At 40.3% G+C, this 22566-nt stretch overlaps 1 protein-coding gene across 1 annotated transcript in view; it reads right to left on the minus strand.

Moving 5' to 3' along the window:
• Positions 1-13564: 13564 nt before the first annotated feature.
• psmd1 (proteasome 26S subunit, non-ATPase 1) overlaps positions 13565-22566 on the minus strand; it is an 84076-nt gene continuing 75074 nt past the window's right edge. The window contains exons 21-25 of the mRNA XM_060941159.1: positions 20536-20628; positions 18220-18312; positions 17743-17916; positions 13835-13996; positions 13565-13741 (exon numbers count right to left, since the gene is read on the minus strand). Of these exons, the coding sequence (XP_060797142.1) occupies positions 13850-13996; positions 17743-17916; positions 18220-18312; positions 20536-20628 (507 nt within the window). The 3' untranslated portion in view covers positions 13565-13741; positions 13835-13849. The remainder of the gene's footprint in view (positions 13742-13834; positions 13997-17742; positions 17917-18219; positions 18313-20535; positions 20629-22566) is intronic.

Below are 22566 nucleotides of genomic sequence, written 5' to 3' on the forward strand. Positions count from 1 at the left end.
GCAATAGGAAATGTACTAAATAAGGAAATATGTAGATCAGGAAGTAAACAAAGTGGAAAAACTACAAAAAAGTCCTGTACCATAGGAAGTTAACTATTGTGGATGCATGGCTATATTAAAAAAAAAAACTGATTTGATAGGAAAGAGCGGAAGCACACAGTCACCGGGGGGGGGGGGGGGGGGGGGGGGGGGGGGCACTTTAATGAGCACTTTGGTCACGAGGAGCTTTTTTTAAATTAATATGTAAAATTCCCCATTTTTCTCAGAATTTAATTCCAGCTAATGGCAACAGCTGAATTATTTAAATTTTGTAATTATTTAACAATGAAATTATTTAGTTGAAAATTAAATAAACAAAAGCAACCTTCTCTTGTGGACAAAGCAGGTAAACTACAACACTTTTATAGCACTTTTTTTTAAATTTAACTCCCCCCATTATATTTCCCGCACATCACAGCAGTGGGTGTGGGTGTGTGACCTAAATAGAGTGAATTGTATAATTAGTTTTTTAGCAGAAAAAAATGGAAATTTGGCTTTGCACGTTTTTGAGCCGATAGGGTTCATTTTGTAATGGTGTATGTTAATGTACTTTGATTTTAAATTGTTTTTGCATATTTAAGCTGCAGAATATGAGTTCATGTCATAAATTAAAGGTGTTATTTAATTGATATTAATTTTGACACTCACCCACCTACAGTGGTGTAATGGTTAGCGCTGTCGCCTCACAGCAAGAAGGTCCGGGTTCGAGCCCCGTGGCCGGCGAGGGCCTTTCTGTGAGGAGTTTGCATGTTCTCCCCGTGTCCGCGTGGGTTTCCTCCGGGTGCTCCGGTTTCCCCCACAGTCCAAAGACATGCAGGTTAGGTTAACTGGTGGCTCTAAATTGACCGTAGGTGTGAATGTGAGTGTGAATGGTTGTCTGTGTCTATGGCTACGTTTACACTAGACCGTATCTGTCTCGTTTTCTTCGCGGACGCACTGTCCGTTTACATTAACCCCCCTGAAAAAGCGGGGAAACGGGAATCCGCCAGCGTCCACGTATTCAATCTAGATCGTATCAGCTCCGGTGCTGTGTAAACATTGAGAATACGCGAATACGCTGTGCTGAGCTCTAGCTGGCGTCTCATTGGACAACGTCACTGTGACATCCACCTTCCTGATTCGCTGGCGTTGGTCATGTGACGCGACTGCTGAAAAACGGCGCAGACTTCCGCCTTGTATCACCTTTCATTAAAGAGTATAAAAGTATGAAAATACTGCAAATACTGATGCAAATACTGCCCATTGTGTAGTTATGATTGTCTTTAGGCTTGCCATCCTTCCACTTGCAAGTAATAAGTGATCTGCGCTGGGATCTCACACACAGCGGCTCAGTCCCGAATCGTGGCTTGTTCACTTCACTCGCGCGCTCTGTGAGCTGCGCAGGGCCGGAGTGCGCACCCTCCAGAGGGCACTCGCTGTTCAGGGCGGAGTGATTTGGAGCGCAGGATGCCTGCGGAGCCGAGCGTATCCGCGTATTGGTGTTGCTGTGTGCACGGCTAACGGTTTTAGTGTCAACGCGAATCGTTTTAAGAACGTTAATCTGATGATCCGCTGATTCGACGTAATGTAAACGTAGCCTATGTGTCAGCCCTGTGATGACCTGGCGACTTGTCCAGGGTGTACCCCGCCTTTCGCCCGTAGTCAGCTGGGATAGGCTCCAGCTTGCCTGCAACCCTGTAGGACAGGATAAAGCGGCTACAGATAATGAGATGAGACCCACCCACAGTTCACTTTGGCATGTTGCACTCTGGTTATGTTTATTTCACTTTAAACTATTCAGCAAGAGAGATAGGGAGATATATTTGTTAGGCGTTAAACTCTGGCTGTGTCTCAAACTCTAGTTTTCCACCAGGAAGGAATTAACACTCACTAATCCGGCTGCTTGCAGCGACCTGGAAAAGCCACCGTGAGACATTTAAAAAATGTCCTGTTAAATCGTGTGCCAGTCGTTTTTAACCCGAATCCCTGAGAAAACAGATCTCACACACCTGCAAAAACACCGAGCGATGCCTTTCAACACGCCTGAGCCTTTACATAAACTCTTAACCGACTCGCACAGGCCTTGGACCCAAATATTTAATACCATGATACCATCAAGAGCCACGTGGTTATCAAAATAATCAACTAAAACACAACGTGGGTCCAAGAACTGTGTTCATCGGGGTGGTCTAAAATATTAATGAGCACAAAATGTGAATGCTTGGGCTCTAAAAATGAACCCTGAGGAGGAGGATAGAGAAAGAAACAGAAGAAACAAAGTAAATATCTAAGCTTTTAGTAGTGAGTCATTCACAAAAGTCAACTCGTTTAGATGAATGATTGAAGCTGACTTGCACAGGTGATTTAAGTAGATGTATTTTTTTATGTCAACAAATATACATTAATTTAGGTTTAATATATGCATTTAATTTGCACATTTAACACTCAAAAGGAGGGGAAAAATACAAACCTGTAAAAAGTTATTTTGCGGTTTAAAAGATTTCCAAATTTAACACCACATCAGCTGCTTCTAGTCAGATTGTGATCATAATAGAAAGGACATTAAAAAAAAGAGTTCCAGTGATTTACTTAGTAAATAAGTAAATCTTTACTTTGAGTCTGTATGTCATGGAACAGGGTTGTTACTTTTCTCTCTCATGTGATAGTCAGCAAATGTGCATGATGTATATATGATTATACATCTTGTTGATGAGAGGTCAGACAAAAATGGCCAGCTTGGTTTGAACTACCAGGAAGTCTAGAGCAATTCAAATAATCACTCTTTACAAGTGTCATGAGCAGAAATGCATCTCAGAATGCACAACACATCACCTGCTCAAATGTCCAGTATTTTGTGCATGCTGAGATGCTTTTCTGCTCACTTGGTTGTAATGAGTGATATACATGAGATAATGAGTGAGATGAGATGAGATATCCTTCTTAGCAGCTCAAACCAATTTGTCCATTTTCCTCTGACTTCTCTTATCAGCTGGGCGTTTCCAACCACAGAACTTTTGCTCACTAAATGTTTTTATTTTTTTGCACCACTCCGTGTAAACTCTAGAGACTGTTGTGTGTGAAAACCCCAGGAGATCAACAGTTTCTGAAACACTCAAACCAGTCCATCTGGCACCAACACCCATGCCACAGTGAAAATCACAGAGATCACAATTTTTCCCATTCTGATGTTTGAAGTGAACACTAACTGAAGCGCTTGACCTGCATCTGCATGATTTTATGCATAGTGTTGCTGCCACATGATTGGCTGATTAGAGAACTGCATCAATGTGCTGGTTTTCCTTATAAAGTGGATGGTGAATGTACTAGTGCATCTCAAAAAATTAGAATACCATGAAAAAGTTCCTTTTTTCATAATTTAATTCAAAAAGGTAAACCTTCATATATTCTATATTCATTACATGTAAAGTGAAATATTTAAAGCCTCTTTTGTTTTAATTTTGATGATTATGGCTTATAGCTCATGAAAATCAGAAATCCAGTATCTCAAATTATTAGAATATTCCCTAAGATCAATCAAGAAAAGGATTTACAATACAGAAATGTCCAACTTCTGAAAAGTATATTCATTTATACATTCAATACTTGGTTGGGGCTCCTTTACCATGAATTACTGTATCAATGTGGTGTGGCATGGAGGTGATCAGTCTGTGGCACTGCTGAGGTGTTATTGAAGCCCAGGTTGCTTTGATAGTGGCCGTCAGCGTATCTGTATTTTTGGGTCAGGTGTTTCTCGTCTTCCTCTTGACAATACCCCATAGATTCTCTATGGGGTTCAGGTCAGGCAAGTTGGCTGGCCAATCAAACACAGTAATATCATGGTCAGCAGACCATTTGGTAGTAGTTTTGGCACTGTGGGTAGGTGCTAAGTCCTGTTGGAAAAGGAAATCAGCATCTCCAAAAAGCTCGTCAGCAGATGGAAGCATGAAGTGCTCTAAAATCTCCTGGTAGATGGCTGTGTTGACTTTGGACTTGATAAAATACAGTGGACCAACACCAGCAGATGACATAGCACCCCAAATCATCACAGACTGTGGAAACTTCGCACTGGGCTTCAAACACCTTGGATTCTGTGCCTCTCCACTCTTCCTCCAGACTCTAGAACCGTGATTTCCAAATTAAATGCAAAATGTACTTTCATCTGAAAAGAGGACTTTGAACCACTGAGCAACAGTCCATTTCTTTCTCTCCTTAGCCCAGATAAGACACTTCTAACATTGTCTCTGGCTCAGGAGTACCTTGATATTAGGAATGCGAAAGTTGTATCCCCTTTCTTGAAGATGTCTGTTTGTGATGGGTCTTGATACACTGACACCAGCCTCAGTCCACTCCTTGGAAAGCTCTCCCAGGTTCTTGAATCAACTTTTCTTGACAATCCTCTCAAGACTGTGGCCATCCCTGTTGCTTGTGCACCCTTTCCAGCCACCCTTTTCAGCAATGACCTTTTGTGGCTTACCCTCCTTGTGGTGGGCATCAGTGATCATCTTCTGGACAACAGTCAAGTCAGCAGTCTTCCCCATGATTGTGGTTGTGTGTACTGAACTAGACTGAGAGATACACTGTGTTCATACTGTTTTACTCAAACTCGAAATGAAATATTCTAATATTTTGAGATGGTTTTTTTTTACGTTTTTGTACTGTATGCCATACTGATTAAAATAGAAAAATGCTTGAAACATTTTAGTTTATGTGTAATGAATCTATAATATATAACATTTTCACTTTCTTAAATAACTGATGAAAAATATTGAACTTTTTCACAATATTCTAATTTTTTGAGATGCACTAATATATAGGGATGATGATGTTCAGGTGGGGCGGCATGGTGGTGTAGTGGTTAGCGCTGTCGCCTCACAGCAAGAAGGTCCTGGGTTCGAGCCCTGGGGCCGGCGAGGGCCTTTCTGTGTGGAGTTTGCATGTTCTCCCCGTGTCCGCGTGGGTTTCCTCCGGGTGCTCCGGTTTCCCCCACAGTCCAAAGACACGCAGGTTAGGTTAACTGGTGACTCTAAATTGACCGTAGGTGTGAATGTGAGTGTGAATGGTTGTCTGTGTCTATGTGTCAGCCCTGCGATGACCTGGCGACTTGTCCAAGGTGTACCCCGCCTTTCGCCCGTAGTCAGCTGGGATAGGCTCCAGCTTGCCTGCGACCCTGTAGAAGGATAAAGCGGCTAGAGATAATGAGATGAGATGAGATGTTCAGGTGACAGGGTCTGATTGTTAAAGTGCATGTTCATAACCTATAGTGGATGACTTCTGGAAAAGGATGTTTCAAGCATATGTTAAATGGACTTCCACAGCAATGCAAAACTAATTTTTGAAAGGTTTTAGTGATTGTGGAGTTGCAGTGAATTATAATTAAGTGCTATGGATTTTTACTCATGCTTTATTCAGTTATTTATCTGAAACATAAGCAGAGCTTGTTGTGAAGGAAACTTTACCTGTCTTTAATATTATTTTAGTTTTATATACAAATGTGTAAAATATATTGCCAGCCAGGATCATGGAATTGTCCAAACCAAAGACTAAACATGTTTCACTTTAATTCCTCCTTATGTTGAGTCTTCCAACGTCTCTGCACATGGAATCATCTCAAAGCCATTCAATCATCAGTTCTGAGATCAGAAACGATACCACACTTTCAGTGATGTAATAAAACTCATTAAGACCAAAGATGGCAATGAGCATTTTGTTCTTTTGGACCCCAGCAAGTGTTTTACTACACACATACCTGTGTGTCTCTCTCCCGTAGCGTTCCAGTCTGCTGCAGCTGTACTGACAAACCTGCGATGACCGAAGCCAAAGAAGGAAAATCTCAAAAATGGTAGAACCGCTGCTGTGTGGGTCAGAAAACCGAACAGGATATCACCATGCTGTTTATACAACATGATGATCAACTCCTTTAAACTCTGAGTGAACGTTAATCGCTCTAAAAACATTGTGGAATGTAGCTGAAGATTGTGGAATAATAATAATTACACCTCAGTGCTGCTGAATTGTGGATTCTGATTGGTCAGAAGGTGCTGATAAATTATTTATAACAGAAGCTCTGACAATAGTGCAGCTACAAATCACACATTAATACACTCATTCTAAGAGCTCATTCACAGGGACTCGTATAAAGAACATTCCACATCATTGATACAGTGAACTTTAATGACAGGAGACAGTCAACATTTATGGAATGAGTCTCCAGTGTCGAGCTGTGTTTTGCCTTATTAACTGGAAAGAGTGAGGGAACTACAGTTTAAAGCTGCTATAATGTAATTGAGAACAGGAACATGTTCCACTGATGTTCCATATTACATAACTATAAATGGATAAAAATATAGTAGTTGTAAAATTGTAATAGCAAATTGCTGTGGCAAAAGAGGAATTAAAAACACTTAGGAATCTGTTGTTATAGGAAAATTAGAACATAGAAAGTGTTCAGGTACCAAAAGTACGTCTGCTTCATCATGCCGCTGTTGACTGCATTATATTTACAACAATTTAGTTATCAATTGTCATATAAACATACTACACAATAATTTATATTTTTTGCACAATAAAAAGGGATGATGTAATGACTTAAAATACTGATTAAAAACCTTTGACATTCTAATAGAAACAGCATTTATATGGTTTCATAAAATACGGCTAGAGATAATGAGATGAGACAAGACACTTTTTAATGAACAGATCACTCAGAGAATTGGAATGTTTGGAAGAATTTGGAGGGAATAAGAAGTCAAGCAGTTTTACGATGTTACGCTTCAGTGGCTAAAAATGCTTTAAATGTCAGAATTGTTGCTCACAGTTCCAATACGAGGAAGTCGTTAAGATTCAAAGAGGAAGCAAGTTTTTTTTTTTTTTAATAAAATATACAGTTCTTTTTCCACAGTGGACGTGTTGATGCATCCCACCCTGACTGTAAAGACGGCTGGGAAATCACTGCTTCACTAAAAAATCTTCCATTTATGGGAAACAGTCAGGAGTGTGTTAAAGTGTGTGCAGTGTCTTACAGGAAAACTACATCAGTTTTATTCCAAACATTAAATACTATCTGGACCATATTAAAAATATTTAAACTTTTATTTTCCACCACCCCATGTCTGATCTGACGCACACCCTCCACATGTGGTTTGGTTTTATTTCTGTTAAACAGTTTTGAATGGATCAGCGAGAATGATAAGAGAAAATTCCTGCGATGATGAATGGCTGCACTAATGCCAGATTTAAAACAACAGCTTCTCATTTTCAAAAGACAGACAGACAGACATTTTAGGATTAAATAACAATGCAGTGGCACAGGGAGAGATCTTCAGTCAGGGAAAGGACTAGATAAGAACGTGTTTTGAGTTGGAAAAAAAAATCATGTAGCTAATAATGTCAGAAAAGAAAATTTTTTGACTGATACTGCTATAAACAGTAAAATTTTAAGCCTTTTAAATTTCCCCATCACAGAGTACAGTCATGCCCCAAAGCCCGACCTGCTTTTTTCTGGCCATGAAGTTTATTATTCAGACGTTTTTGCTTTATACACTTTTTAATTTTTTTCTTGTTCTCACCATTTTACACCATGCTCTTTTCCTTTCTCTCTTTTTCACTTTATTTTGCCTGCTTTTTCCCTTTCTTGCTTCCTTTTAATATCTTTCTTTTTTACTTTCACTTTTTCTCTCTTGCTCTTTTCCAGTCTCATTTCTAGCCTTTCTTTTCCTTAACACATGAAAAAAATTGTGCGTCTAATAAAAGATAACTAAATAGAATTTCTTTTATTCCTTCATGTAGGATTTCCTTTAGGAAAAGCAACTACAGTGGTGCTTGAAAGTTTGTGAACCCTTTTGAATTTTCTATATTTCTGCATAAATATGACCTAAAACATAATCAGACTTTCACACAAGTCCTACAAGTAGATAAAGAGAACCCAGTTAAACAAATGAGACAAAAATATTATACTTGGTCATTTATTTATTGAGGAAAATGATCCAATATTACATATCTGTGAGTGGCAAAAGTATCTGAACCTTTGCTTTCAGTATCTGGTGTGACCCCCTTGTGCAGCAATAACTGCAACTAAACGTTTCCGGTAACTGTTGATCAGTCCTGCATACTGGCTTGGAGGAATTTTAGCCCATTCATCTGTACAGAACAGCTTCAACTCTGGGATGTTGATGGGTTTCCTCACATGAACTGCTCGTTTCAGGTCCTTCCACAACATTACGATTGGATCAAGGTCAGGACTTTGACTTGGCCATTCCAAAACATTAACTTTATTCTTCTTTAACCATTCTTTGGTAGAACAACGTGTGCTGAGGGTTGTCTTGCTGTATGACCCATCTTCTCTTGAGATGGAGTTCATGGACAGATGGCCTGACATTTTCCTTTAGAATTCGCTGGTATAACTCAGAATTCATTGTTCCATCAATGACGGCAAGCCGTCCTGGTCCAGATGCAGCAAAACAGACCCAAACCATGATACTACCACCACCATGTTTCACAGATGGGATAAGGTTCTTATGCTGGAATGCAGTGTTTTCCTTTCTCCAAACATAACGCTTCTCATTTAAACCAAAAAGTTCTATTTTGGTCTCATCCGTCCACAAAACATTTTTCCAGTAGCCTTCTGGCTTGTCCACGTGATCTTTAGCAAACTGCAGACGAGCAGCAATGTTCTTTTTGGAGAGCAATGGCTTTCTCCTTGCAACCCTGCTATGCACACCATTGTTGTTCAGTGTTCTCCTGATGGTGGACTCATGAACATTTTTTCTACTTGGAGCAGGCTTCACTCTTAAATAATTGCTAATGTAAGGGTGCTGACCCAAATGTGCAACATAATTTCCAAAGAAAAAGGCCGCACCTTGCATATAATGTCCTTTTATTGCACAAACGCGTTTCGGCGTGTGCCTTCCTCAGTGTGCAACAATGTAACCACAAAAACACTTTTAAATACCCACACCCATTACCACACCCCATTACAACAAACCAATGACAATGAAGTATTTAGACCATGTGTCAAAATAATCCTTCGATTGGAAAAATACATTCACAAAACATTACAGACATTATGTGCATATTTACAATTATGCAATGCAGTATAGCCATCAGTACATTATTACCTTCATAAAAAACAAGTCAGGGATAGCTCTTCATTCATCCCATTCGGTATACACGTATTCAAATTAAAAATATACCACGCCTCTCGCTGTAAGAGATGGTTCTCTCTATTTCCCCCTCGTGGAGACCTGTAAACCATCTCTAGTCCCATGAATTTCAACATACTAGCGTCATGGCCAGCAGACTGGAAATGCCTTGCCACAGATGATTTTTCATCGTTTTTTCTTATTGAGCATTTATGTTCAAAAATTCTCGTTTTTAACTGTCTCTTCGTTTTACCCACATAAAGTATTCCACAAGGACAAGTCAAAAGATAAAACGACAAAGGTAGACAAACAAGTAATTCTTCCCTTGACTTTGTACGTTTTTCCTGTTTTGGAGTGCGTGAATTCTTTTTCTGTAAGCATAAAGTTACATGCTGCACAGTTAAAACATTTGAAGTTACCTTGTGAAACACGTGGAGGAAAAGATAAAAACGGTTGAGTGAATGCAGGGAAGTGCGACCGCACTAGTTTATCACGCAGACTTGGCGCTCTTTTGTAACAACTGCGTGGTAGATCCTGAAAAGAATTACCGATGTTTGGGTCACTCTGCAGAATATGCCAATGCCGTTGTACAATAGTTTTCAAATCATTTGAGATGTGACCATACGTGGATACTAGAGTGACAGGAGGAATAATGTTAGAACGGTTATGTCTAGCGCTATTAGTAAGTAGATCTGAGCGCTGAATATTGCGCACACGCTCTAAGCAATTGTCCAACAAGTGGCCCGCATATCCCCTGTCGCGGAATCTTTCGCACAGTTCCCCTGCTTGTTGCTCAAATACTGCCTCGTTGTTACAAATCCTGCGCACTCTCAACAGTTGACTATAAGGTAAACTACGTTTAAGAGAAGGTGGATGGTAACTCTGATAATGTAAAAAGGTGTTGCGATCAGTATCTTTACGATATATTTCAGTATAACCGTGGCTTTGGAGGGAGGTCGAGACAATCCAGACAAAGACAACGGAATACCATAAGCAGTGCCTCGTCTGGAGACTGGAGCACTGACACCGAAAGGTCTACAGACAGGCGTTTTTTACGCTCCACCATGCTCGTTCCAGGGTCCTCTCTGGCGGCTTCGGAAGACAACGTAAGACGCGGAGGGGAAAGAAAAAGAGGCAGAGGAGCGCGGAAATAAAAGATAGCGTCATCAACGTTTCAAGTAAAAAGCTAAGTCAAGACCAACTTTTAGTTTTATCTAAAGGCCTGTCTTTTGTTCCTGTGAAGAAAAATGATCCCTTTGTGACTAAAGTTGAGATGTTCAAGTTTTTTAGATCTATCCGCCTTAGGGCGTTTTATGTGAAAGGAACTGCAATGCAGTATAACCAACAAATGCCTGTTACATCTGATCAACATACAGCCGTAATCGAAAAGACTACCTTCAAACCTAAAAGCACTTTTCTCCCTCCCATAAATAACTCTTCAGTTGAAACGTTCTGCCGGCTGGTAGAGCAAGATGTCTTCTCTTGTTTAAGGACTGGGGAATATTCCCTAAGACCCAATCTTACGAACTCAGAGAAAGATGCATTACACACATTAATGACTGATGAGGACATAGTGATTAAGCCCGCAGACAAGTGGGGCTCCATTGTTATACAGGATAAAAGTACTTATGTTAAAGAAATTGAGAGACAGCTTGGGGATGTTAACTTTTATATGCGTCTACACAGTAACCCTACAGTAAGGTTTGATTTGATTATATTTGGCAATATAAATCTCATCTCATTATCTCTAGCCGCTTTATCCTTCTACAGGGTCGCAGGCAAGCTGGAGCCTATCCCAGCTGACTACGGGCGAAAGGCGGGGTACACCCTGGACAAGTCGCCAGGTCATCACAGGGCTGACACATAGACACAGACAACCATTCACACTCACATTCACACCTACGGTCAATTTAGAGTCACCAGTTAACCTAACCTGCATGTCTTTGGACTGTGGGGGAAACCGGAGCACCCGGAGGAAACCCACATGGACACGGGGAGAACATGCAAACTCCACACAGAAAGGCCCTCGCCGGCCCCGGGGCTCGAACCCAGGACCTTCTTGCTGTGAGGCGACAGCGCTAACCACTACACCACCGTGCCGCCCCGGCAATATAAATATATATGATAAAAACATACATGTACATATCGCCGAGGATGACACAAAAAGCAAAGGTTTAATGAAGATATAAAAAAAAAGGTTCTTAAGAGGGCATTGTCTGATTCAATTATTGACGAGCAAACATATAAGTATTTGTTACAGGCTAACCCCGTTAGGCCAGTTTTTTACACTCAGTTTTTTTACACTCAGTTTTTTACATTATCAGAGTTACCATCCACCTTCTCTTAAACGTAGTTTACCTTATAGTCAACTGTTGAGAGTGCGCAGGATTTGTAACAACGAGGCAGTATTTGAGCAACAAGCAGGGGAACTGTGCGAAAGATTCCGCGACAGGGGATATGCGGGCCACTTGTTGGACAATTGCTTAGAGCGTGTGCGCAATATTCAGCGCTCAGATCTACTTACTAATAGCGCTAGACATAACCGTTCTAACATTATTCCTCCTGTCACTCTAGTATCCACGTATGGTCACATCTCAAATGATTTGAAAACTATTGTACAACGGCATTGGCATATTCTGCAGAGTGACCCAAATATCGGTAATTCTTTTCAGGATCTACCACGCAGTTGTTACAAAAGAGCGCCAAGTCTGCGTGATAAACTAGTACGGTCGCACTTCCCTGCATTCACTCAACCGTTTTTATCTTTTCCTCCACGTGTTTCACAAGGTAACTTCAAATGTTTTAACTGTGCAGCATGTAACTTTATGCTTACAGAAAAAGAATTCACGCACTCCAAAACAGGAAAAACGTACAAAGTCAAGGGAAGAATTACTTGTTTGTCTACCTTTGTCATTTTATCTTTTGACTTGTCCTTGTGGAATACTTTATGTGGGTAAAACGAAGAGACAGTTAAAAACGAGAATTTTTGAACATAAATGCTCAATAAGAAAAAACGATGAAAAATCATCTGTGGCAAGGCATTTCCAGTCTGCTGGCCATGACGCTAGTATGTTGAAATTCATGGGACTAGAGATGGTTTACAGGTCTCCACGAGGGGGAAATAGAGAGAACCATCTCTTACAGCGAGAGGCGTGGTATATTTTTAATTTGAATACGTGTATACCGAATGGGATGAATGAAGAGCTATCCCTGACTTGTTTTTTATGAAGGTAATAATGTACTGATGGCTATACTGCATTGCATAATTGTAAATATGCACATAATGTCTGTAATGTTTTGTGAATGTATTTTTCCAATTGAAGGATTATTTTGACACATGGTCTAAATACTTCATTGTCATTGGTTTGTTGTAATGGGGTGTGGTAATGGGTGTGGGTATTTAAAAGTGTTTTTGTGGTTACATTGTTGCACACTGAGGAAGGCACACGCCGAAACGCGTTTGTGCAATAAAAGGACATTATATGCAAGGTGCGGCCTTTTTCTTTGGAAATTATGGGACTCATGAACATTAACAGTAGCCAATGTGAGAGAGGCCTTCAGTTGCTTAGAAGTTACCCTGGGGTCCTTTGTGACCTCGCCGACTATTACATGCCTTGCTCTTGGAGTGATCTTTGTTGGTCGACCACTTCTGGGGAGGGTAACAATGGTCTTGAATTTCCTCCATTTCTACACAATCTGTCTGACTGTGGATTGGTGGAGTCCAAACTCTTTCGAGATGGTTTTGTAACCTTTTCCAGCCTGATGAGCATCAACAATGCTTTTTCTGAGATCCTCAGAAATCTCCCTTGTTCGTGCTATGATACATTTCCACAAACATGTGTTGTGAAGATCAGACTTTGATAGATCCCTGTTCTTTAAATAAAACAGGGTGCCCACTCACACCTGATTGTCATCCCATTGATTTGAAAACACCTGACTAATTTCACCTTCAAATTAACTGCTAATCCTATAGGTTCACATACTTTTGCCACTCACAGATATGTAATATTGGATCATTTTCCTCAAAAAATAAATGACCAAGTATAATATTTTTGTCTCATTTGTTTAACTGGGTTCTCTTTATCTACTTTTAGGACTTGTGTGAAAATCTGACGATGTTTTAGGTCATATTTATGCAGAAATATAGAAAATTCTAAAGGGTTCACAAACTTTCAAGCACCACTGTATACATAACTTTTAATCTGTTACTGTCAGCACAAAAAAAAAAAAGTGTTGAAATGAATCAAACTGGCAACTTGTACATTATAATTAATCCTTAGATAAAAGCCACAAAATAACTTCTGTTACTACTTAAAACTTCCAGGTTGAAAAATTCATCCACTAAGAAAAAGTAGTACTTCAGCAAGTGATGTTTCGGCCACGTGGAGAAAAAACACAAGAGATCCACATCCCATAATATACTTTTTACTGTAAATGACAGAAAATAACAGAAAGCACTCGCCATGTTACAGCGAGGCCAGGAGGTGTGATGAACGTATAAAATAACAGGAGATCATGTGGAGGAAATGACATGAGGGACACGTGAATTTCCAAATGACGTGCTGGGACATGAATGGCCTCTGCACCTGTTAAAGTAGTAGAAAGGAATTAAAGCTCTAAAAGGTACTGTTTAAACTGGACTTAAAATGGGTCTTGGTGTAAACTCTGGTTTTGCATACCGATACAGATGACATTTACTCGTCTATGTACTCGAATGGCTCTGGAGGCTCAGGCTCCTGCTCCTCCTCTTCTATTTTAGGGCCATGGGCGGAGACAGGCTCCACAAGTTCCTCCTCCTCCTCACTGGTGTCCTTCAGGATGATAATGCCACCTGTGTGGAGCTGGAGAGAGAACAGTCTAATCAGACTGACATATATACACACACATACATATACACATACTAATATATATATATATATATATATATATATATATATATATATATATATATATATATATATATACATATATATATATATATATATATATATATATATATATATATATATATATACACACACACATACATACACATATATATATATATATATATATATATATACACACACACACACACACACATACACACAACCCCGATTCCAAAAAAAGTTGGGACAAAGTACAAATTGTAAATAAAAACGGAATGCAATAATTTACAAATCTCAAAAACTGATATTGTATTCACAATAGAACACAGACAACATATCAAATGTCGAAAGTGAGACATTTTGAAATTTCATGACAGCAACACCTCAAAAAAGTTGGGACGGGGCAATAAGAGGCTGGAAAAGTTAAAGGTACAAAAAAAGGAACAGCTGGAAGACCAAATTGCAACTCATTAGGTCAACTGGCAATAGGTCATTAACATGACTGGGTATAAAAAGAGCATCTTGGAGTGGCAGCAGCTCTCAGAAGTAAAGATGGGAAGAGGATCACCAATCCCCCTAATTCTGCGCCGACAAATAGTGGAGCAATATCAGAAAGGAGTTCGACAGTGTAAAATTGCAAAGAGTTTGAACATATCATCATCTACAGTGCATAATATCATCAAAAGATTCAGAGAATCTGGAAGAATCTCTGTGCGTAAGGGTCAAGGCCGGAAAACCATACTGGATACCCGTGATCTTCGGGCCCTTAGACAGCACTGCTTCACATACAGGCATGCTTCTGTATTGGAAATCACAAAATGGGCCCAGGAATATTTCCAGAGAACATTATCTGTGAACACAATTCACCATGCCATCTGCCATTGCCAGCTAAAACTCTATAGTTCAAAGAAGCCACCGTATCTAAACATGATCCAGAAGCGCAGACGTCTCCTCTGGGCCAAGGCTCATTTAAAATGGACTGTGGCAAAGTGGAAAACTGTTCTGTGGTCAGACGAATCAAAATTTGAAGTTCTTTATGGAAATCAGGGACGCCGTGTCATTCGGACTAAAGAGGAGAAGGACGACCCAAGTTGTTATCAGCGCTCCGTTCAGAAGCCTGCATCTCTGATGGTATGGGGTTGCATTAGTGCGTGTAGCATGGGCAGCTTACACATCTGGAAAGACACCATCAATGCTGAAAGGTATATCCAGGTTATAGAGCAACATATGCTCCCATCCAGACGATGTCTCTTTCAGGGAAGACCTTGCATTTTCCAACATGACAATGCCAAACCACATCCTGCATCAATTACAGCATCATGGCTGCGTAGAAGAAGGGTCCGGGTACTGAACTGGCCAGCCTGCAGTCCAGATCTTTCACCCATAGAAAACATTTGGCTCATCATAAAACGGAAGATACGACAAAAAAGACCTAAGACAGTTGAGCAACTAGAATCCTACATTAGACAAGAATGGGTTAACATTCCTATCCCTAAACTTGAGCAACTTGTCTCCTCAGTCCCCAGACGTTTACAGACTGTTGTAAAGAGAAAAGGGGATGTCTCACAGTGGTAAACATGGACTTGTCCCAACTCTTTTGAGATGTGTTGTTGTCGTCATGAAATTTAAAAATCACCTAATTTTTCTCTTTAAATGATACATTTTCTCAGTTTAAACATTTGATATGTCATCTATGTTCTATTCTGAATAAAATATGGAATTTTGAAACTTCCACATCATTGCATTCCGTTTTTATTTACAATTTGTACTTTGTCCCAACTTTTTTGGAATCGGGGTTGTGTGTACACACACACACACGAGCGAGAGAGGGCAAAGCATGACAGAGAGAAAGCAGACGTATCCCCATTTTGACTCGTCCCATCTCTCTGTGCAGGTTATGACAAAACTGGTTCAAAACATGCCAGTTTAACCTTAAACCTGGAAAACCCTGAACACAGTGTGAACCTGAACAACGATAAAAACATCCAACATCATGTTCAACTCCTCAGAGCTGTTCAATTTAAACATTCCACACTTCAGAGTTTTAAACATTTTTTAGCTGGTTAAAAACGACACGTCAGTGAATTTGACTCAACTGTAATATTTGGTGAATTTCTCATCATCACATTACAGGAACACTGGTTTCAGACAAACTCAAGACAGGAATAACATTAATAGCAGGAAGTAGCTTGACTTAGTCAAGTTTATTGTCAAATATGCTACACATGCTCGACATACAACACAGATAAAATTTCAGTCAGCTGTCAGTTCAGAAAAGCGCTGCCTCCTGCATTAGCATTCAGGTGTTTTGATGTAACCAGTGTGTGTGTGTGTGTGTGTGTGCACGCGTGCGCATGCGTTTTGAAATTTCAAAATGAGCTCTAATTGTGTGTACTTTTAACTGTTTTATTAAAAAGGAAAAGCAGGATGAGATGTGCATTTGGGAAGCTACATCAGTGTGGAAAAAGTCTTGAGATGATGGATTTATAGCTTTAGTGTCAGGCTGCCTTCATAGCCAGTTTTTCTCCACCATCAGCGCACGTCAACTTTTCGGAAAACTGCTCAGTGACATGAAGCACTTTTTAACCTCCTGACCAATCAGATTGCAGCTGGGGGGGGGGGTTGAGGAACAGCAAACGTGGTGAAATACCAGTGAGAATCTTGAGTCTCAACCTGAGAACATTTAAAACAAACTAAAATTGGTGATATTGTAACTAAAAATAACAGCATGTGTATGTTTTCCACCAGTGCTTGATGTGACATCCCACAAAAATAAATAAAAAAAAAAAAAAAAAAAAACACCCCACATCCCAACATTACGAATCCATGATCCAACAACAAAATATTTAAACTCTCCCCGAAACTTATGCTGAATTTTTCAAATCTGTGAGCACCTACATTCCTGATGCTTGGGAGAGAAAGCCCCCCAAATAAATAAATAAAAATAATTCACAGAACTAGCCTGTTCTGGCGGCACGGTGGTGTAGTGGTTAGCGCTGTCGCCTCACAGCAAGAAGGTCCGGGTTCGAGCCCCGGGGCCGGCGAGGGCCTTTCTGTGTGGAGTTTGCATGTTCTCCCCGTGTCCACGTGGGTTTCCTCCGGGTGCTCCGGTTTCCCCCACAGTCCAAAGACATGCAGGTTAGGTTAACTGGTGACTCTAAATTGACCGTAGGTGTGAATGTGAGTGTGAATGGTTGTCTGTGTCTATGTGTCAGCCCTGTGATGACCTGGCGACTTGTCCAGGGTGTACCCCGCCTTTCGCCCGTAGTCAGCTGGGATAGGCTCCAGCTTGCCTGCGACCCTGTAGAAGGATAAAGCGGCTAGAGATAATGAGATGAGATGAGTCTGTTCTGTTCGACATTTCCACTCCCACCTGCCATCAGGAGGAGCTCTGAGCACTGCTGAGTCATGAACACTCCAGCAAGCTGAAGTGCTGAATGCTTGTTCATGTAAACATTCACTCAAAAAAGAAAAGAAGGCGGCCTTGCAATACTAAAATGGAGCAAGTTCAACAAGCTAAATCTTTGCAGTGTTTATTTGGAGACAGTGCAGTGTCGTCGTACTCTTCTGAAATTCTGGGTTGCGTCGAGCTTGTTATTTACGGCGGAAAACGATCAAATATTTATAGTAGGCTCTCAGCCAAGGCTTTATGGGCCAGTTATCTAAAAGGTCGGTTATGTTTTGGTGAAAATGGATGTGCATGTGTGTGTCTCTCTCACTGGTTTAAACGGCTGATAGCGACAGCTCTCAGGCATGGTTAAGACTCGGAGTTGTGCCGGCATTGCTCTCGCTGGATTCTCCAACATCTGGAAATTGGGCTCCTGCTCCTTCTTCTTCTCCTTCTCTTTCTCCTTCTCTTCATCTTTCTTGTCTTTTTCTGCCTCTGGCGTCTCCTGCAGTAAACACACCACATTAAAAATCTCTAAAACCACTTCGACATCACGATGGTATTATTTCATCTTCCTGCAAGTAATTTTTTATTTGTTGTACATTAACCTTGGACTCACTGTAGTACACTTCTGTCAAAATGTTTTAAAGTCTATATAAATATAAATCCATCTATAAATATAAATCTAAATGCTAATGTTAAATCTCTTATATAAAGCAACTGCAGTTTTCCTTTGGGGATTAATAAAGTTATCTATCTTTTAGATATGACAAACATGAGAGAGACTAAATACACTGAATAAACCCACCACTTCCATCTTCTCCTCCTCCTTCTCCTTCTTCTCTTTCTCCTTCTCCTTCTTCTTGGCTTTAGCAGTAATGGACAGAACAGCAGTGGAAACCTGGAGGAAATAAATCCTTTTAGGACTTGACCAGAATATAAATTAAGGGTGTATACAGACCAGGATAGTTCGATAGTTCACTTGCTTTGGTCCGAAACAAATGTTTTTTTTATTTTTTCATTTTGGTGCGGTTCGCTTTCACACTGTACATTTTAGTAAGCGGACCAAAATCTGTCAACAAAGCCACGCGCCCTGAGGTCGTTCAGCTATTGGTCAGAGACGACATGCGCACAAAGCGTTAAGTTCAAAAGTAGTCATGGAGGCTTTCCGTGCTGTTATTCTTTTTAATGTCATCAAAGCTATATGTTTTTTCCAGTTTTTACTGTTTTCACAATTGTGCGATTACTATGCTGTTGTACAAGTAATTTATCAATGACGACTTCAAAGGGCAAGGCGGCTACGGAGGATAGCGCTGATGAGCGCACATCATGTTGTGACAGTTCTGGCTCTTCACGCAAGACGGAGGAGGTATGTGTCGGGATATTCGCCTTATCCATCGTAATAGATGAATTTCTTTTTTGCGTCGCTAGTACCGCCACTTTTTGAAAGAATGTCCCCGATTTTAATGTAGGTCTGACGGAGTTTCTTCACTTTTAGCCGACATTGTTCTGGGGAGCGCGTGAACCCCTTCTCCTTCATTTTCTCACTGAATACAGCAAACACGTCGACATTTTTGTGTGTTCTCTCCGAAAGCTCAGATATGTGGACATCTGCCCATATATCCACAAGGGTATGCGTTTCTTCCTCGGCCCACGTTTGCCCCCTACTCATTTTTTGTACTCTGTAGTCTAGCCTACCACTGGTCTGAATGACTGAACGACTGTTGTAAGGTTCCCTTGACAACCGAAACAGTGTTTGCACTTTGCGGTGGAGTGTCAAGACTCTGTTTCCCATAATGCTGGACAAACGACGGAAGCTCCCGAGGTACAAAAAAGCAAAACTGTCGGATTAGGTCCGGTCTGCTTTCACACCTCCAAAAGATCCGCACCAGGGTTCCTTTGGTCCGGACCGAGTCCAACCTTGCAGCTCGGTCTCGGTCCGCTTGTTTGGTCCGGACCAGAGTTCGGTGGTTTGTATTCAGACCAACCCAAAAGGTCCGGACCAAGGGAAATTTGGTTCGTTTGGTCCGGACCAAACAACGTAGGTGTGAATACGCCCCAAGTCAGAAAAGTAAATTAGATAAATGCTGCCATGAAACATCACAACCACCATGTCATACTTTTATATATTATAAATAAAATGATAAAGTGGCGTTACTGTTACCAACCAAAAGTTGATTTTCCTATAACAGCACACGGAGTTTTATTCCACTTATACCACAGCAATTTGCCAACAATTACAATTTTTATTTATCAGAGAATGACATCATACTTTTCTGTTTATAGTTACATTTCATGTTCATGAAACAGGTTAGTTGTTAAACTCCTCTGTCCTGGAGATGTCAGAAAACTTAGTTTTACTTCTGACTGTTACAAAATGAAGACAGTGGAGAGTCCTTCCATAAATGCTAAATAAACATATCCCTAAAGAAAACAATCATCATATCAATTAATTTTGAAGGGGACATATGAAAAACTCACTTTTACATTTACGTATCTGGATTGCCCAGATCAGAAAATGTGCTTCAACAAACCATTCAGATTTGGCTTCCGTTTCTATGTCACAAGGGGAGCTCATCAGAATTGTGTCACCCCCTTATTGGGGTATCCCCACTCACGGCTTGAGAACTGCCTTTGCAAATGAATATTCATGAGGAGAGTGCTACTTGATTGGCTGGCAGAAGATGGGGTTGGGTGGGGTGAGCAGTGGTTCATTATCATTTAAAAGAAGAGGCACTTGAATCGGTCGTTTTGAACAGGGCGGTTTAGGCAGAGTGAGAAGGTTAATGTGGTGCTTTATCCTTGTGGCATTTTGACTAAAGCATGTCAGACATTTCATCAAGACCTCAGAAAACTGTCAGCTTGTGGAAAAGAGGTACGTCAATTTTAAATCCTTCCCTGTGAATGAGCTGTTACTATAGAAACAATGAATGTATTAGGAGAATGTGCATGTAATTAAACCTGATTTGCAGCTGCATGACTGTCAGTGCTACTGCTATAGAAAACTGTCCAATCAGAATTCAGAGTTCAGTAGCAATGTTAATATTGTAAATAGTGAAATGCTTCTCAAGACTAAGAGCAGGTTTCTTGTCAGCACATTCCTGATATAGGAGGATCCTCTCACCTTCTCCTTCTCTTTTTCCTTGGGAACTTCCAGAGCTGGAGGATAAGCGAAGGTTGAGGGTTTACAGTTGGACCGGTACTGCACCTTCGGCATCTGAGGGAAGAAAAAACAACCAGCATGCTAAGGAGAAAAATGATTAAAAATGATGAATGAAACCACACTGTTCGACTGGCTCTTGACCATTTACACAAAAGTTTACACAAAACTAACAATTGTGAATTATGACTAAAATTCCAAGGAGGAAACCAGCCCTGTGAATGAAAGACGGAAACAAATGCTTGAATCTGCACATTTTCACAATTGCAACTCTGATTTAAATAATCATTTCTCCAGTGTATTAATGAAAGAAAAAAAATTATCCATAGTACCTCAGATGTAAACTAAAGCTGATGGTGTGGTATAGTACAGAGATTGGGTGAGAATGTAAATAAAATGGAAATGTGTAAGTCCCCCTATATACAGTGGATATAAAACGTCTACACATCACTGTTAACACTGCAGGACTTTGTGGTGTTTAAAAACAAACAAACAAAAAAAATACCCCAAGATAAATCATGTCAGATCTTATTTCACCTGTACTATGATATAGCAGCCAACAAAATTCAAGTGAAAAGTTTGGGGGGGGGGGGACGACAAAAATAAGCACAATAACCTTGTTGCACAAGCGTGCACATACTTTTATAATAGGGCATGTAAACTGTGATCAGAATTAGGAGAAAATGGGGCACCGCACTGATGTTAACAACAGGACGTCCTTCCAAAAAAAAGTGTCCAAAAGGACTATTAGAAATTTACCAGGGAGCCAGCCAAGTGACCTACAGCAACAAGAAAGGAGTTGCAGGAAAACCTGGCAAGAACTGGTCACTACTTGCATGCGACAACAATCATATTCTTCACGTCTGGGCTACAGACAGGGGTGGCTAGATGAAAGTACTGGAAACAAAAACAAACAAAACCTCACAAACATCTTTACCCCGGACCATGTGGCGAAGTGTGTGTTATGGTCTGATGAGACCGAGGCAGAACTTTGAGCATATTTCTTTAAAAAGTTTGGCACAAAAACAAAACAGCTCATCACCCAAATAACACTATATCCAAGAGGAAGCATGGTGGTGGCAGCATCATGCAATGGGGCTGCTTCTCTCCAGCTTGGACTAGGACTCTAGTCAAGATAGAGGGAATCATAGACTGCTCCAAATACCAAGCTATTTTGGCACAAAACCTACAGGCCTCTGTTAGACAGCTGAAGAAAAACTCCAACTTCTAGCAGTTACAACCCAAAGCACAAATCCAGTTCAGCAAAGGAATGGCTTCAGAAAGTGATGATTAAAGTTTTGGACTGGCCCAATCAGAGTCCAGATCCAAATCCTATCGAAAACCTGTGGATTGACTTAAAGAGGGCTGTGCACAGGAGATTTCACTCACATTTTGATAGATCTTAATCATTATTATTTTCCCCATACACGAGGAAGAATGAAATAAAAAAAAATGGTCAAATCATTATGTGCCAAGTTTTTAGACTCTTTCCCAAAAAGATTTACAAGCAAAATGTGCTTTAACAAAATATTAGTTAAGGGGTTATTGTAAAGGTTTTCTTTCCCTGCTCTTTTACAAAGAAGTTTAAAAAAAATGGTTTAAAGACAAACATTTGAGTGGAATTGCTCTCAATTTCTCAGATAGCTACGTACATGTCCTGCCTTTTTTTTTTTTTAAAGATAACTTGCATCCTGACATATGACAGTGGTATCAGTACTGATAGTGGTTTTGATACATTACAGAAAATCACATGGAAATATTATAAGGGGAAAAAATACGGTCATGCAGTTATATGAAAGTGTTGCTATGTGCATTTGAATTCATGGTATTTAAAAAGCAGGAGCTAGAGTGATGGATAGGTTATAAGTTTGGCAGATTTCTGCCGTCGTTGTGCCACTTCATACACTTCTGCACTTTAGTTACAGACTGATATGAGGACTGGAGGCGCTCAAAGTAAATTAGCGGGGATGGGGTTTGATCTACAATGGACTTTAT

Source organism: Neoarius graeffei, chromosome 15 (assembly GCF_027579695.1).
Source record: "Neoarius graeffei isolate fNeoGra1 chromosome 15, fNeoGra1.pri, whole genome shotgun sequence".
Classification (NCBI taxonomy): Eukaryota; Metazoa; Chordata; class Actinopteri; order Siluriformes; family Ariidae; genus Neoarius; species Neoarius graeffei.